Source organism: Arachis hypogaea, chromosome 3 (assembly GCF_003086295.3).
Source record: "Arachis hypogaea cultivar Tifrunner chromosome 3, arahy.Tifrunner.gnm2.J5K5, whole genome shotgun sequence".
Lineage (NCBI taxonomy): Eukaryota > Viridiplantae > Streptophyta > Magnoliopsida > Fabales > Fabaceae > Arachis > Arachis hypogaea.
This window is the reverse complement of record NC_092038.1, coordinates 31,397,515-31,415,025: the sequence shown is the minus strand read 5'-3', so window position 1 is coordinate 31,415,025 and position 17,511 is coordinate 31,397,515. Positions and strand designations below refer to the sequence as shown.

The 17,511-nt window shown below is 25.8% G+C and overlaps 1 protein-coding gene across 3 annotated transcripts; it reads left to right on the top strand.

Moving 5' to 3' along the window:
- Window positions 1-8,391: 8,391 nt before the first annotated feature.
- On the top strand, window positions 8,392-17,060 carry LOC112790138 (very-long-chain aldehyde decarbonylase CER3). Of its 3 annotated transcripts, none has more exons than XM_025832388.3 (12): window positions 8,392-8,623; window positions 8,782-8,911; window positions 9,157-9,386; window positions 9,470-9,702; window positions 9,796-10,015; window positions 11,083-11,204; window positions 11,311-11,567; window positions 12,819-12,926; window positions 14,038-14,244; window positions 15,017-15,127; window positions 16,381-16,554; window positions 16,685-17,060. In XM_025832388.3, exons 2-12 carry the CDS (start codon window positions 8,861-8,863, stop codon window positions 16,871-16,873), a joined length of 1,902 nt encoding a protein of 633 aa, XP_025688173.1. In that variant the 5' UTR covers window positions 8,392-8,623; window positions 8,782-8,860; the 3' UTR covers window positions 16,874-17,060. The 3 variants fall into 3 exon arrangements, with proteins under 3 accessions (XP_025688173.1, XP_072088808.1, XP_025688172.1); XM_072232707.1 differs by having other exon boundaries at window positions 8,394-8,639; XM_025832387.2 differs by having other exon boundaries at window positions 8,604-8,911.
- The last annotated feature ends 451 nt before the right edge of the window (window positions 17,061-17,511 follow it).

Sequence of the window (17,511 nt, the reverse complement as noted above, 5' to 3'; positions counted from 1 at the left end):
AAAAATTTCAATTGTCACATCAAATAGTCGCTAGAATGTATAATGTAGCAGTCGTTAATCCATCTCAGCATGTCGTTAACGATTTTGTGAGACAGTGACAAAAATAAGATTAGGAACCAATGTGAGTCATAACTATTAAGTTGGGAGACTAAATTGAGTAAATCGAAATTTTTAAAATTAGATTGAAACATAGTTGTTAGAACCGAACCAGTGATCGAACTGGTCAAGCTAATGGTTCACTAGTTTATTGGTTCAACCGATAAATCACTAGTTGAACTGATAAAACTGGTCTCACGTAAATATAAAATATAAAATAGTTAAAAACTTAAAATTAAAATTTGAAATACATATCTTCACTAACATTTTATGAAGAATCAAGTCTTGACTTTTAAAAATAACTAATATAAAAAAATCATAAAATTTTAATACTACAATAGTATCTTATTTGGACACAATAAAAAATAATTAATTCACAAAGTCTATCATCTAACTATAATATCAGTAGATTTTAACAGTAACATCAAAATAAATAACCTTAATTACAATACTAGCAATAAAATAGATCAAGTAAATTAATAAATTTTTAGTGAAATTTATATATATTTATATTAATAATGGTATATAATTAAAATATAATTAATTTTAAAAATAGAAAAAACAAAAATTAAATTAGATATTTATGTATACTATATAATTAATATTTGTCAAATATAAAACTTAGAAGTGCATTGGCTAAGTGGCAAGTAGAGGTTACTTTGGTTTCAAAGTTCTTGGTTCGGGACCTTGTGGAGACATTTTAAAAATTTTTTCAAGTAGACCAATTCGGAATAAAATTTTTTAATATTTTTTATTTTATGTATATATTTGATATCTGATCCAAACATAAAAAGTGCTAATATCGAATTTGATCTAATTAGTTTAGTGCGGATTGGATCGAAATTTCAGCCATATCCTATCTGTAAACACCCCTAGCAATAATAACTAAAAAATTATAATGATTATATTTATAACAATTTTTGTAATGTTAGCCCTCATATTATCAATTTGATTCATATATAATTCGGATGATAAATTATTTAGTGACGTGCTTCCTTTTTTACTGTGATATACTTGTTTTTATTATTATTATTATTATTATTATTATTATTATTATTATTATTATTATTATTATTATTATTATTATTATTATGTACATTAAAAAATAACAGGCCAAATTATTGCCATAACATAATAGAAGTATGGAAGTTTATCATTCTTCTCTAATGGAGGAAACAAAATTCTTTTCAATAGTTTATTTAACGTTTAGTAGAATAAAAATAAATTTTATTAGAATAAATTTTAGTACGAGTTTAATATTTTTATTCATCATAAAATATTTATAGAATTACTTGTAGATAAATTTTGAAAAAAAGAAAAAAACCATGATTTTTAATTTTATTTTTTAATAATATTAATTTTTACCATATATAATTATTTAATTATTTTTTAATTATATATAAATAAATTACTCTTAATAAGACTTTTTTATGTTATTCAATTATCTTTTTTAAAAAATAATTAATTATTAAAATAATTAAACTTTTCACAACAAAAATAATAAAAAAAATTATGAACGAAAACCATCCTAATAATTTTTTGTATTTTTATTCATATTTTAATTATAAACATAAATATAATTAGTTATATTATTTATGAAATGTGACTATAGATGTAGATAAAATTTAGTTATATTACTTATATATAGTTTTATTATATTGTATTGCTTATAAAGTTAGATTATAATTATTACAATATAATTATTCTTGTGTTTTTATATGGGTGACTAATTGGTGGTGTTAAAACATTACTCTTAATTATAAATAAGGTTTATAATTTAAAAAATCAAAGACTCAATTAAAAAGATACAAAGAAAATGATGTTAATATATTCTAACTCTTTAAAATAAAAATATTTGAAATTCAATTACAAATTATTTAAAATTTAAACTCAATAAAAATTTATATTCAATGTGTTTTGTGTTAGATATATTTAATAACCTATTATATCATATTGGTTGAAATTAGTTTTTATAATGTTAATTTTTTTAATAAACACTTTATTAGAAAAAACCATCTTTTCAGAATTTTTTAAAAACTAATTAATATTATATATATTTTGTTACATTACATCTCATTATAAAAAAATTATTTATTTCTAATGCTTATATTAAAAATAAAAACAAAATTTAAATTAGTAAATTTTAATCTATAATATAATAATAATATAGTAATTGTTTTATATATTATACGAATAAAAATTAATTATTTTTTTATTTATAAAAATTTTAAGAGCTTGTTATATATATTGATGAATGTGATATATTTTTTATGTAAATAATCTTTTAAAAAAATCTAATAATTAATCTATTACCTTTTTTGTTTTAGTCTAAATTAAATATTTTTTATTGTTTTTGGAAAGAAAATTCTTTGAGAAATTTAATAATATGTGATGAGGAACACCGAATAAATTATACAAAAACCATTTAAAACACAACATAAAAACATCTTTAAAAAAAGATATTTTAAGTATCTTTATCTGAGTGGTCTCCTACAAATTAAGGTTATAAAAGTATAGCTCTTAATTAAATGTATAACTCTTATCCGCTTAATTACATTTTGTACTTTTTCTCATTTATTTTTTTATATGACATCACTAAATGGGCGAAAACTAGTGCACTCCAGGTAAAATAAGGAGTGTAACACTCTTTAAAAGTTAATCTACTATCAAAAGTTATCAGGTAAATTAAATTTATTTATTATTGTTATTATTTTTTTTGTCATGGGCTGAACAAACAAACCGACACTAACAAAAATACTAATTCCCTCATTTAACACACGGACGACCTTTACACCACAAAAATACTCAAGAAAATTTGATTGAATTCCTCCGTTACTCTGTTATTGTCGATGTGATGTCTTCAAACATTTTCACTGTTTTATTTGTTGGCAGGTGCTTCCATTATCGTTCTGACTAGTCACAGATTTTAACGCTCTTGAACCCATCACATTCCACCTCTACCATAAATGACCTTCAAAGTCCGAAAAATTGCTGCCATAGAGAAGGAAGACGCATGTTTGTCGCTGCTGCTGGTTGGCTAACTCCAAATGCAAAATCGATTCTGTAGAAGAACTCCGGTCTCCATGAAGGCCCCATAATTCTTAGATGACGATATAGTCAAAGCACAAAATAGATGGCAGTTACAACAAGTTCATTATCTTTTATTTTAAATTATCCTCAAATTATACGTAATAAAATGAAAAATTAAAATACAATTATATTTAAACAATTATTTGTATTATTTTTTATTAATTTATTCAAAAAATAATTAAATTTTAAAGTTAATTAGTATAAAATATTACAGATATAAAATTAAGAATAATTTTTATTTGTATAAGAATGAGCCTAATAAAAAATTATTCTATTTAATATATAATTAAGAATATTTCTTTCTTTATCAACGAGTTATAGTTCAAATGACATAATTTTTATCTAAGAGTTGGTAAAAAAAAGAATACTTTTTTTTATTAACTTTTTTTAAACATTAATTATTTATTTTACATGCAATATAGAAATAAATGAATATAATATTTATTGAGTAGACGCAGTTACATAAAATTTTTTTATTGTCATAGTGTTTAAACCAAATAAAAGAAAGTATTATTTTAAGAAAAACTAATAATATATTTTTAATAATATTCTTCATACAAAATAATAAATTTTAAATATTTTTTTAAATAATATATATTAACTAAAATAATATAATTATCCAAAATAATATATTATAAATATAATAAAATAACATATTTCAATAAAAAAATTGTTAATAAAAAATTATATACATATTTTTTATATAAATTTTTGTTTTGCACAAAATAAAATTATTATATGTTTGTTTGCTTTTTATGTTGTATATATGTTTTTTTAATTAAATTTATATAATACAAATTTTTTTATCATTGTATTCATATTTAATGTTTTAATTTTGTTTCACACAAAATAAAATTATATATATATATATATATATATATATATATATATATATATATATAACACAAAAATTTTTATCATTGTCTTTATATTTAATATTATAATTTTATTTCACATAAAATAAAATTTATTTAAATTTTAATATTATATACATAATATATATTTAATATTTTTTTAAGATTCTAATATATCTTTTTTTTTTGAATTTAGTACATGAATTTTTAACTTATTTTTTATGTATTATTTATTTTAATTCTAAAGTCCAATATTTTTTTTTTGTACAGACATGTTGTTTTTAATATTTCTATACTATTTTTTTTATTTTGAACTTCAGCTCAATATATGAGATTTAAAAAAAAATCTAAAACTTGTAAAAAAATAATTAACCTGATTAACAGGTTGCCTTCTTAAATCTAGACCATTTAAATAAAATATATTAAATAAAGAGTTCAGATTTAATGAATTCACAAGGTGTACAGCACTCCATACTTAGTAAAGAGCATTTAAGGATGAGCCCACTAAATATTATATGAAAGTATACAAACATGAAACAAAATCATTATTATTTAATTATTGTGCATGTAGTCTAATGAATATTATAAGTTGTTAAAAATATGAAATAGTGTTACAGTTAATATTTAAAAAAGTAAAATGCTAAAAAATATTGTAATAATATTCAATAAATATATCTTATATTTTACTATGCTGTATTTTAAAAGATTGGGAGTAAAAATAGAAAAGAAAATTGAATTTAGATGATAGAAGTAAAACTAAAACTTGTTTAAAATGTGAAAATTAAATTAAATTAAACTAAACGTTAAAGATATTAAAATTTTTGAAAACTTTAATATAATAAAAGATACTTTATCCTTATAAACTTTTATCATGTCTTTTTGTATGTAAACAAATTTAATTAATTATAATTTAATATAATAATATAAATAATATTTAATATTAATTTAGCATAATTATTTATATTAATTATAATTTTAATAATTAATATAAATTATTAATTAAATAAAAATATAATTATTTAATATAATTAATTATTATAATGAATAATAAATTAAATATGATTTAATTATTTAATTAATTATTATTTAAATAATTATATTAAATAATTAAATTATATTTAATTTATTAATATAAATTTATAATTAAATAAAGATATAATTATTTAATATAATTTAATTATTATTTTAATATATATATTATATGTTTTAATTTATTTTTTTAATTATTTGCCATGTGTCAAAACTCTATTGGAACAAAAGTTTTTTTGAGAAGGGACTCTTCTCCTTGGTTTCCACGTGACGGAACTCAATTATTTTTCTCTTCAATGCTTCAAAGTCCCTGTACGTCAGAGAGAAGGGACTCAACTTTTATACTATTGGAATTGCTCTAAAGGTAGTAACGGTCTATGAAAAAACAACTTTAACATATAAACCATAATAGGCTATAACAGCTTAGGAAAATATTTAAACTTTATATTTAGATCTACTAAATGAATACATAAATTAAATAAATATTTTTAAATATTAAAATTTAAATATTAAAAAAAATTTATTTAAATTTTAAAATATAATGTTTTAAAGTAATGGGTGATAATACCTATTTTTTTCTTATCCCACGTTATTCAATTGATTGTTATTGACTTAAAAAAGTTGTAACATTTTTTATTTCACTATAAATTAATTGAACTTTAATTAATTACATTTCAATATAAATTTTTTAAAAATATTATTTGTACACTAAAATTAGCTATTAAAATCAATCACCAATATATTTGTATATAAATACATGTGTAGTTTAATTTATTTTCAATGTGTATTTGTATTCCAACATATATTTTTTACTGGTGACTGATTTTGGTGGTTAATTTTGGTGTACATATAATATTACTCTAAAATTTTATATTTTAAAAATATTTTAATTTTTCTAATATTGAGATTTTAATATCTAAATTATTTTGTATAAAACTAGGAATATGATATAAATTCTTGCTAACCTATATACTCTTAACATATATCAATAAATAGTTCTTAAGTTTATAAGAATTATAAGGAGTTACATTATTATCAAATTTATGCTCCAAAAGAAAAAAATAATTTTATAGTTAATTTTCATTAATAGGCAGTACAAACATATCATGCTATGCCTCACCATACATGTCAATTTACACAAAATATAATGTAAAATTTATCTATATATCTTAATCTTAATTTTGAAAAAATTAATATAATTTAGATAAAAATGAATTTTAATATTAATTTAAACATTTTGAAAATCACACACACACACATATTATTTTTAGGGTTAAGTACGATTTTATTTCCTAACATAGAGGCCAAAAATTTATTTTGTCCCTGATCTTTTTTCACTACAAAATGGTTTCGAAGGTTTCAGTTTATTTTAAAATTGTCTTTCGAACGAAAATACCCTCCCCCTTCTTCTCCAAAATCAACCAAATGCAAAAGTTGAACTAGAAGCTGAAACAAAACAGAAGCAAAGAACAACAATGAAATCAAAAGAACAACAACAATAAAAGCAGCTACAAGAAGAAGAAGAAGAACAACAAAAGAACAACAAGAATCCAGAACTCAGAGAATCATCATCATCATCAAAACTCATAACCTTAGAACCTAGAACTCAGAACTCAGAAAAAACAATGAATAATGAAATCAAAAGAACAACAACAAAAGAACAGAAACCAGAAGAATTGATAATTAGAAGCAGAAGCAGCAGAACCAGAAGAAACCAGAAAAAATCAGAAATCGGCGAGGAGTGTAAGGTCCCACATCGATTGGGGAGGGAAACGAAGCATGCCTTATAAGGGTGTGGATACCTCTCCCTAGCATGACGCGTTTTGATGAGTGAGTGTGGGGGGTTTCGGCTATCATCCCTATCGTCAAAGGCAAAACCATGAGGCCTTGTGTGCCAAAGCGGACAATATTGTGCTAGCGGGTGGTTTGGGCTGTTACAGATGGTATCAGAGCCGGAACCCAGATCGATGTGGTAGCGAGGGCGCTGGGCTCTCTTAGGGGGCGGATTTGTAAGGTCCCACATCGGTTGGGGAGGGGAACGAAACATGCCTTATAAGGGTGTGGATACCTCTCCCTAACATGACGCGTTTTGACGAGTGAGTGTGGAGGGCTTCGGCTATCATCCCTATCGTCAATGGCAAAACCGTGAGGCCTTGTGTGCCAAAGCGGACAATATCGTATTAATGGGTGGTCTGGACTGTTACAAGGAGGAGCAGAAACGGCGAATGGCGCGCGACGTCCACTCTCACGGATCTGCTGTCGTCGATGTTGATCCATGAAGAAGAGCAGTGGCGAGATCTAGCGGTGAAATCCAGCGAAGACGACGAGGACTGAACGATGAGGAGCAACGGCGGCAGCGAGGACCCCTCCCCTTCCCTTCTCCCTCTTCTTCCCGAACCCCCCTCCCACACCCTTCTCCCTTCGCGTTTTTCTTTCCCCCTTTTGCGTTCTCTTTCTTTTTTTATTTATTTTAAATTCTTTTATTAAAGATAATTTAGTAATAAAAATAAAAAATTTAGTAAGAAGGATAATTTTAAAATAAATTAAAACTTTTGGGACCATTTTATTGTAAAAAAGGCCAAAGACAAAATAAATTTTTGACTTTTATGTTAAGAATCAAAATCGTACTTAACCTTTCTTTTAAACCACGTTATAATAATATTTATTTCTTGATATTTTGTAAAGTTTTGTACATAAATCATATATATAATTTTTTAAGCCAATATCAATTAATTGGATAAAGTTAAATAAAAATTATATATTATTTACACTTTAATTTAAAAATTACATTTTTAAAATTTAAATAGATTTTTTTAAATATTTAGATATTTAAAATTATTTATTTAATTTATATATGCATTTAATAGATTTAAATATAAAATTTAAATATTTTTGTAAATGATTACTGTTTATCGTAATAATGTAATTTACGTGTTGAAGTTATTTTTTCATAAACCGTTGCTACCTTAATTAATTTTTATATAAACTTTTTATATTCTATAGCATTTTATGTATAAACTTTAAAATTTTTATATCTTATAACAGTTCATATAAAATAAGTACATAATCAAAATATAATTATTTTTAAATATTGTAATGAGTAATTTTCACCCACGTCAGTCATTTGTGTAAATTACCCATTAACTAAGGTTTGGTTTGCTTGAATGGAGCCCGCATTAAGCAAAAGTACAGTTTGAACCGACATATCGAAACCTATTATTTCTAACAAGTGTCGTGCCACTGCCAACTCCCAACCGTATGAAGCATTTATTACTATAAACGAAAACATTATGATTTAGGTACATCTCCCTACAGATGTGCCAAGTTTAGCCTTGGAATGCGTATCGCAATTCTATTCTATTCAATAATATCATTATAAATTTCTCCTCTCCAAATGCTGTTCAGTAATTGTGTGTAGTCAAGTGTTGGGAGGTATCATATTGGTGGGGAGCTGACAGACGAGATTAACTAACTTCAACATTTAATGCTTTTTGATTCATTTAGCCTTATTATAAATCTACATGGTAGCAAGAAGGAGGAAGAAGAGAACACGGGTAATTAAGTCAAGAGGTTGATTGTATTATTAGAAAACGATACTACCTATTACTCTTTCATAGGCCACTTTCTTTAACCCATTGCTTTCCTGCTTTTTTGGGACTCTCTCTCTCTCACTCTTTCTCTCTCTCTCTACTTGATCACTTGAATACAATAGGATCTACTGCAGTGTCAACATTTTACAAGGAGATTCAAAAAGAGAAACAGATAATTAAGGTGATATATACATAACTTTCATGGGTGCTCCATTAACAGCTTGGCCGTGGGAGAATTTGGGGGTACTCAAGGTATGCTATGCTCTTTTTTATCGCATTTTTTAAATAAACTACCATTATAATCAATCAACCAAGTTTGATGCACAAAAAAAATCAACCCATCAAATTAGTCATTCCTATAGAACATATATTAAAATATAAAATAAATATTGAAAATATTCATATAAAAATATATGATGACTAATTTGATAGCTGATAAATCTAGTATTTTTGATAATTTATAGCAACTTTGGAACTGATTTTTGTTTGATGGACAGTATGTGTTATACGGGCCATTTGTGGCAAAAGTAGTGTACGAAAGATTTTATGAGGAAAAGGAATCCATCCCCAACATGAGCTGGTGCCTTCACTTGCTCATACTGTGTGGTCTTAGGGGTCTTCTTCATGTCTTATGGAATTCTTATTCCAACATGCTGTTTCTCACACGGAATCGCAGAATTATCCAACAGGGCATTGATTTCAAGCAGATTGATAAAGAATGGGACTGGTATTTATAAAATGGGCTCTTATTATTATGTGCTATATTTTTATTATTTCCATTGATGATTACTTTAAATGTGTGTTTGACAGGGATAACTTCTTGATTCTCCAAGCACTAATTGGCTCCTTATGCTATTATATATTTCCCTTCTTTAAAAATCTTCCTGTATTGAATGTGAAAGGCCTTGTTACTGCTTTGATTCTTCATGTGGGAATCTCAGAGCCACTTTATTATTGGGTGCATAGAAAGTTTCATGGGGACAATCTTTTCAATCGCTTCCATTCACTTCACCATTCATCTCCTGTACTACAGTGCTTGACAGGTAATAATAAGAACCACAAAATAAACATTTCTTGAAACATTTTGTTAATATCTTAAGATTTATTGTTTATTATTGTGTTGGTACTTGCTGCAGCTGGACATGCAACAGTTCTTGAGCATCTTGTGTTGGCGATAGTGATTGGAATACCGATCCTTGGGGCTTCTATGATGGGATTTGGGTCAGCATGTTTGATATATGGTTACATTCTGGTTTTTGATTTTCTCAGATGTTTGGGCCATTCCAATGTTGAAATTGTTCCACATCAGCTGTTTCAGACACTACCATTTATGAAATATCTCATATACACACCAACGTAAGTTACTGTATTAATTAATTTGATGTCCTATAAGTCTCAACATATTAATTGTTAGACTTCACATAAGTAATCCGCATTGGGGTTGCTGAATTGGTTAGCAACTTTGCATATTTGGTGAGGATAGGCGTGGAAATAAAGGAAATTAAATGAAATATTTTTAATGCGGTTATGTAAAATGAATTGTGATGGTTCCACTCACCCTTTACTCGTTTTCTAGATTTTAAACCACCAAACTAATTTAGTGAAACTAATCAATTCTCCAATTTGTATTCCCTTTCACAGTGCCCCTAAACGTTCAAACACTGTGAGTGATCGTAAATAGGGGCATGAGGTTTGGTATGTGTTAAGTCAACGTGTTGTAAAAAGAAAAGCAGAAGTGCAGAACACGAAAGCCATGTGGGTCACAGTCTCACAATAATTTATGGAAAGATAACTTGTGTAATTTAAAAAAAATATATTTTAATGTTTAATTTTATTTATTTTTTTAATATTTAAGATTTATTTAATTTTATCTTCAATATTTTAAATAGAATTAATATCCAAGAATAATTTTAACCTAAATAAAAAATATTAAAAATAAATATTAGAGATAAAAAGTATGTTTTACTTTCCAAGATCCAAATATAACTAGGAAAAAAATAAACCAAGGTGAAGGCCTAATTTACATCCAAAAACAAAACAATGGCTAAAGAAGATTTCTTTGTCACAAGTCTTCTTTTCGTTCTTTACTTATTTACTTATTTATGTTTACTTTTTTACTTTCTTTTTATAGTTTCATTTTTATTTGAATACAAAATTGACTTGAAGTATGATTATTTATTATTCATTTCATCCAAACTTTAGTTCATATCCAAATTCCATTTTTCACAAGGTCCAACTACCGAAGGAGAAGTACTGAATGGACAATCATTTTCTATGTAGTTCCTATGCGAGCACCAAAATCAATTCATATATATATATATATATATATATATATATATATATATATATATATATATATATATATATATATATTTTGTTCTGTATCTTAGTTTTTGACCCAGTTTAATTTGTGTTGTGTGCAGATACCACAGCCTACACCACAGTGATAAGGACTCAAATTTCTGCCTCTTCATGCCTCTGTTCGATGCACTAGGAAACACGCTTAATACCAAATCTTGGCAATTACACAAAACAACAAGTTCAGGTCAAGATGAATTAATTGCTGTTTGAGGACAGCTTCAAACAAAGGCAACATTATTATATTATAAGACTAAATTGTGTAGTACAAAATTTGCATGTGGGTTTTGCAGGAAAAAGTAGTAGAGTACCGGATTTCGTTTTCCTAGCACACATAGTGGACATCACATCTGCTATGCATGTTCCATTCTGCCTAAGATCCTTCAGTTCTTTGGCATTCAGAACAAGGTTCTTCTTGATCCCATTTTGGCCACTTGCAGTGGTGGTTGTGCTATCAATGTGGCTTTGGTCCAAGACCTTTCTACTGTCATTTTACTACCTAAGGGGTAGGCTGCATCAAACATGGGTTGTTCCACGCTGTGGTTTCCAGGTCCGTGTCAATACTAAATAATAATGGTACCCCCAACATGCTCCCATTTCTTTTCTACATAGTAGCAAACATTTTAATTATTCCTTTTAAAAGCATCGGATTTTAAATCCCATATTTCGGCCGCTAATATTTTTTTATTATTTAGATTTAAGAATTATTTTTATTAGATAAATTAATCTTTTTATTAGTTTTTAGATAAATTAATTTATTTTGTAATAGTATTTTTTAGATTTAACTATTTTATAATAATTAATTTAAAATTTATTTGTTTATTATACATATTAAAAATTTTATTAATAACGACAAAAAATTAAGAGAAAATTTTTTGAAAAAAAGATAAATAAGTTTATAATTTTTTAATTGAAAAACACATAAATTATTGACTAATTAAAAATACAAAAATATCTCTGACCTTTTAAAATACAAAACATTTAAATTTTTTTATTCAAAATATATAAAGACAAATCAATTCCTCAAAGAGATTTAGATATCTCATATTTTAAAAAATAAAAAACGTTTTTATATTTTTAATTAATAAAAAATTTATTTGTCTTCTATATAAAAAGTCAAATCTATTGTATTCAATTTATCCAATGAAATCAATGGTCGAGAACTTTAAAGTAGTAAAAATTTGTTAATAGCTAACATATTCAATCTAAAATGCATTAAGAACCAATTTTAGTATTTATTCTTAAAAAAGGTGTAGGATTAATGCTATTTCAACATCAAAAGGTTTAAAAGTTTGTGATCATAATAAATACAACAACTTCTAGGAATAGAAAACACGAAGTTACGACGAGGTTACATCAAATTTAAAGGTAGGTTTGAAAAGTAGGTTTTAATTTAAAGTTCTGTACTTAGATGTTGAAAATCATTTTAGAAAATTAAAATATTTTAAATTAAGTTATAAAAATATGATATTTTAAAAATTTTATTAGTAGAACACAATATTTTCTAGATCGCTGTCATTACGTAATGTTTTTCTCAAGTAAGGTCTAATCTAGTGACAACTTTTTGTAAACAAATCACAACAGTAGTTATGTGGAAAATGATAATTACTCCTATTTAGATAATTATATATATATATATATAATACAAGAAAGCTAAGTAAAGAGTGGCATTATCATTTGTTATTTTCATTTAATTGGAGCTAATTGAATTAAAATGTATGATAAACGATTTCTTTTGAGATTCCGGAACATTTATGAATGATTAGGACATTAATCATGTTTATGTGGGTGGTGGTGACAGTACTTCTTGCCGTTTGGTGGTGATGGTATCAACAAGCATATTGAGGAAGCTATCCTGAGAGCAGACAAAATTGGTGTCAAAGTCATCAGCTTGGCTGCTTTGAATAAGGTAATTGGAACATTAAATGTCTTCATTCTGCTCTTTTCTGATTATGGTTGTTGTGGGTTTAAATGCCCTACAAACTACACCTCCTACTGCTTCTTCATTGCCGTGTTTTTCTTTCTTTCCATAATAATTGTTGTTTTTATCTTTCATTAATCATTAATAATATAGCTATCTAGCTAAGTACAGTTTGAATTTAATTAATATATGTTCTAAAAATATGAATTAAAATTATTAAGTTTTATTTTGTCTAAAAATAAAAAGTTTGATGATTTTATAAATGTAGGACATTTCTCATATTTTAAGTTAGTTTTTGGTCTAAGTTAAGATTCACTTAATTTTTTGTATGGTATCAGGACCAAATTAAAAATTATTATTGGGTCATTTCACACTACAATAAATTCAAGTTGCCTTTAAATTTTACATTTTAAGTCTTTATTTATTGTCTAAAATTAAAAAAATGATAGTCTTTATAAGTGTAAAATAACTCTTATCTTTTAAATGAATTTTTAGTCTAAGTTAAGCTTATTTAATTATTCATAAAAATTATAAATTAAAAAAGATTTATAAAAAATATAAACAACTTAAATTTTTAATATATTTATTGAAAAATAATTAACTTTTATTTATAATAATTTCAACTTGCGTCGTTAGAATACATATTAGCTAAATAGCTATAGTTACATTAACTTGTGTTTATATTCCAACGGTTGATATCCACATAGATAAAAAACATTAATTCAAATGATAAAGGAGCTGAGGCAACATGTGAAAGGTTTCCATCATTAATAAATAAATCAATAAATAAGAAATTAAAAACTTCAGCTTCGGTTTCTCTGGTACAAATTCTTTGTATTTCATACATTTCCAGGATTATTATTATTGAGAAATTCTACCTATATTTTGCTAGATCGATCTAAGCGGCCATGTATTTAGAGTCATTCATTACTATAGCGACGACAGCTGCTGTTATTTTTGTTAGATCAATAATTTAGTAATATTTATTTTCAATGTTTAAATTATTTGTCTTTTTTCTAAAAATATTTAAATTATTTTCTTGTCTTTTTAAATTATTCTGTTTTTCTATGAATATATGTATATACGTACGTACATACAGAATGAATCACTAAATGGGGGAGGAAAACTGTTCGTGGACAAACACCCAGAGCTTAGAGTTAGGGTTGTGCACGGCAACACCTTAACTGCAGCTGTTATTCTTGATGAGATTCCAGAAGACGTTAAAGAGGTTTTCTTAACAGGTGCTACTTCCAAGCTCGGCAGAGCTATTGCCCTTTATCTCTGCCGAAAGAAAGTTAAAGTTCTGGTAATAACCTTTTCCATTTATTCTCAATCTGTTACTGCCTCACATCTTACAATTTCTAGTTTTACCTCTTAGTAATCAAAATAGGTAATTAAATAAAATGAAGTTATTAACAAAAAAATAAATACAATCCAAAATGCGTAAAGGTACACATGCAAAATTAGAAGGGATCGGAAAAAATATCAAAATGTGAAACCTACACGCTGCACATCCAAATTGTGAAAATCTAAATTTGAAAAATAAATACATACCACAAGTCATATCTCTTTTAAATTTGAAACATTTATTGTTCGGCATATATGTTTTGAGAATACTTTAGGCATTTATTTGCATTGGATGTATCCGGTTTGATGTGAGATCGATGTAACAATATAATGGGTGCCTAACGCAACGTGGTTTATGTACGTCAGATATATATATTATGTGGAATATAGACATACATTCGCAACAATTTGAGTATATATGTTTAGAGCAACGCTGATTGATTTTCATAATCATAATTCGTATCGAACATGGGGTCAGTTGTATTTATGGTTTGTGCTTTTTTTATGATGTAGCTGCCAACCAAATGTAGTTGATAGTTGATACCTCCCATATGATTTATTTATTTAATTTTTTTGGCTCTTCTTAATTAATTTTGGAGTGGTTGTTTGGTTGGACGGTGTTATTTTTGTATCTGAAACACTAAAAGATGCAATGGCATCGTGATTCTCATAATCTTATAATGCCATTATTAGTTAGAAATTTCTGTAGCTTATAAATGGGTAATTTGCAGATGTTAACTCTTTCGGCAGAGAGATTTCAGAGAATTCAAAAGGAAGCCCCAACAGAATACCAAAGCTATCTTGTCCAAGTGACAAAATATCAAGCAGCACAAAACTGCAAGGTACAATAATTATTCGGATTTCATTAGTTTGGTATTCAATTATTCCTCGATATCGATAGTATTAGAGAAACAAAAAAAAAAAAGTCAAAATTTTTTTATTTAATATTTATTAATTATTATAATAATTAATAAATAACAAATAAGGTAAATTCTTATTTTTTTTACTAAAATTTTTGGTTATCAAAAATATTTCCAATTTTTAAATAACTAACAAGAGATTTTAGTTATAATAAAAATATTTGAGAAAAAAAATCATCTTTTTGTTTTGTTAAAAAAATATTCTCTTATATGTATTTTCAAAAATCTGTGACCACCTTGATGATTAATTTCCTTTTTGTTTTGTTGGGAATTGATTTTTGAATATATATATATATATATATATATATATATATATATATATATATATAGAAATTGATGAAAATTATTTTATAGGAGTTTACTCCATTACTGTAAAAATTTTTTATTATTATTTCAAAGTTTAATAATTTATCTAAAAAATAAAATAATTATTTGGATAATTTACTATAAAGTTTCTTAAACAAATTACAAAGAATATTTTTAAGTATTCATCTGGACATATTTTTATAAGAGGAGTTGAAAATCACTTGGAAATAAATATTCAAGAAAGAAACTGAAATATCTATTAATAAATAGGGTCATTCTAATAAGACAATGTTATGGTAATTATAGTAATTATTTTTTAAAAATATTACTAAAATTAAAATAATATTATTTTTTTAAATAATATTTTTTAAAATGTATTGTTTAAAAAAAAGTATTATCAAAATATAAAAAAAATATAATTTAATTTTAACAACACTTATATAATCGTTATAATCATCATAACATAATCATACTAAAAAATATTAAATAAATATTAATAACTAAAATAATTAGATATACTATTGTCTTGATCACACACTTATATAACAGGCAATCGAAATTATTGGAGCACTCTAACATTTATATGTAGAAATATGTATAATTTAAAAAGAAAGAAATGATATTCTTTGTAATATAATTTTAGAAACCATAATACCAACAAACGCTTGCTTGGTGTTATTGTACGAAAGAAAATATACCAATAGAAATTCAGATACAGTTAGCTTCACATAAAATTAATAGTTAAAAATTATTAGATGACAATTTAGTCAAATTTATTAAATTATTTAACTATTTTTAATTATCAAATATACAGCCATGAATTCTGGCATGATTTCGTGAATGCGTTATTTTAATATATGTTAATACAGACCTGGATTGTTGGTAAGTGGATCACACCAAGAGAGCAAAACTGGGCACCACGCGGAACACATTTCCATCAATTCGTTGTTCCGCCAATCTTGCCATTCCGAAGAGACTGCACTTATGGTGATCTTGCAGCCATGCGGTTACCCGAAGATGTGCAAGGCCTTGGCAGCTGTGAGGTAGTTAGCAATTCATTCTGTCTTTCTGTTACCATTGTTATTGTACATTATGTGGTCCACAATGCAATTGCAGTTACAATAATAATATTGTTTCATTCTGTGATATATCATATATGTTTGTTTGACACAGTACACAATGGAGAGGGGAGTGGTTCATGCTTGCCACGCAGGAGGAGTAGTACACAGTCTTGAAGGGTGGACCCATCATGAAGTTGGGGCCATAGATGTTGATAAGATTGATGTTGTCTGGAAAGCTGCACTCAAACATGGCCTACGACCAGTGTCTTCCGGATCCACCATCAAAGCAAAAGGAAACTAAATTTGTTATCCAATTGATGTATCTGTTTTTCAATTGCTTTCTGCTCAAACAAAAACAATTGGAAATTTTAATTGACTTATTGAAAATTATACTAGATGTCAAACTTAAATTTGAGGGCAAATGGAAGAATTGTGCATCAAAGAAATTCAAAGACACAATGTGTGCATTTTAAGGGTTTTCTAGCTAATTTGTGCGTCATGTGGTATATATATAGTCTATAACGCTTTCATTTTTACGTTAGTGGTCATCATTGAGAAAGCTAAGGTTAAATTCATAAAAAATTATATTTTTCTTATTTTTTTTGTGTACATATTTTTGTACACATTTTTTTATGGTATAAATATATTTTTTATATTTTCTCACTTATTATCAATCACTTTAATACTATGAACATATATATATGTATGGCAAAGTCTTTGGTATAAATGGAGGAGAGACATCTGATAGCAATTGCAAGCTATAAAGGATTCTGATGAAAAATTGAAAGTGGTACAAGTATAGTATAACAGAACAAGTATAGTATAGCAGTATTAGGAATGAGTCCAAGTAATCAGAGTATGAAGGAATTAGATGGAAGGAATGAAGAGTACAGAGACAGTACAGAAAAAAGTTATTAAGTCATAAGAGAAGACTCACAT

Excerpts from the sequence above, each read along its gene's own strand:
- LOC112790138 (XM_025832388.3), top strand. The coding sequence starts at position 8,861 with ATGGGTGCTCCATTAACAGCTTGGCCGTGGGAGAATTTGGGGGTACTC. Across the intron at positions 11,205-11,310 it reads ACACAAAACAACAAGTTCAG|GAAAAAGTAGTAGAGTACCG; the intron begins GTCAAGATGAAT and ends TGGGTTTTGCAG. Across the intron at positions 12,927-14,037 it reads GCTTGGCTGCTTTGAATAAG|AATGAATCACTAAATGGGGG; the intron begins GTAATTGGAACA and ends ACGTACATACAG.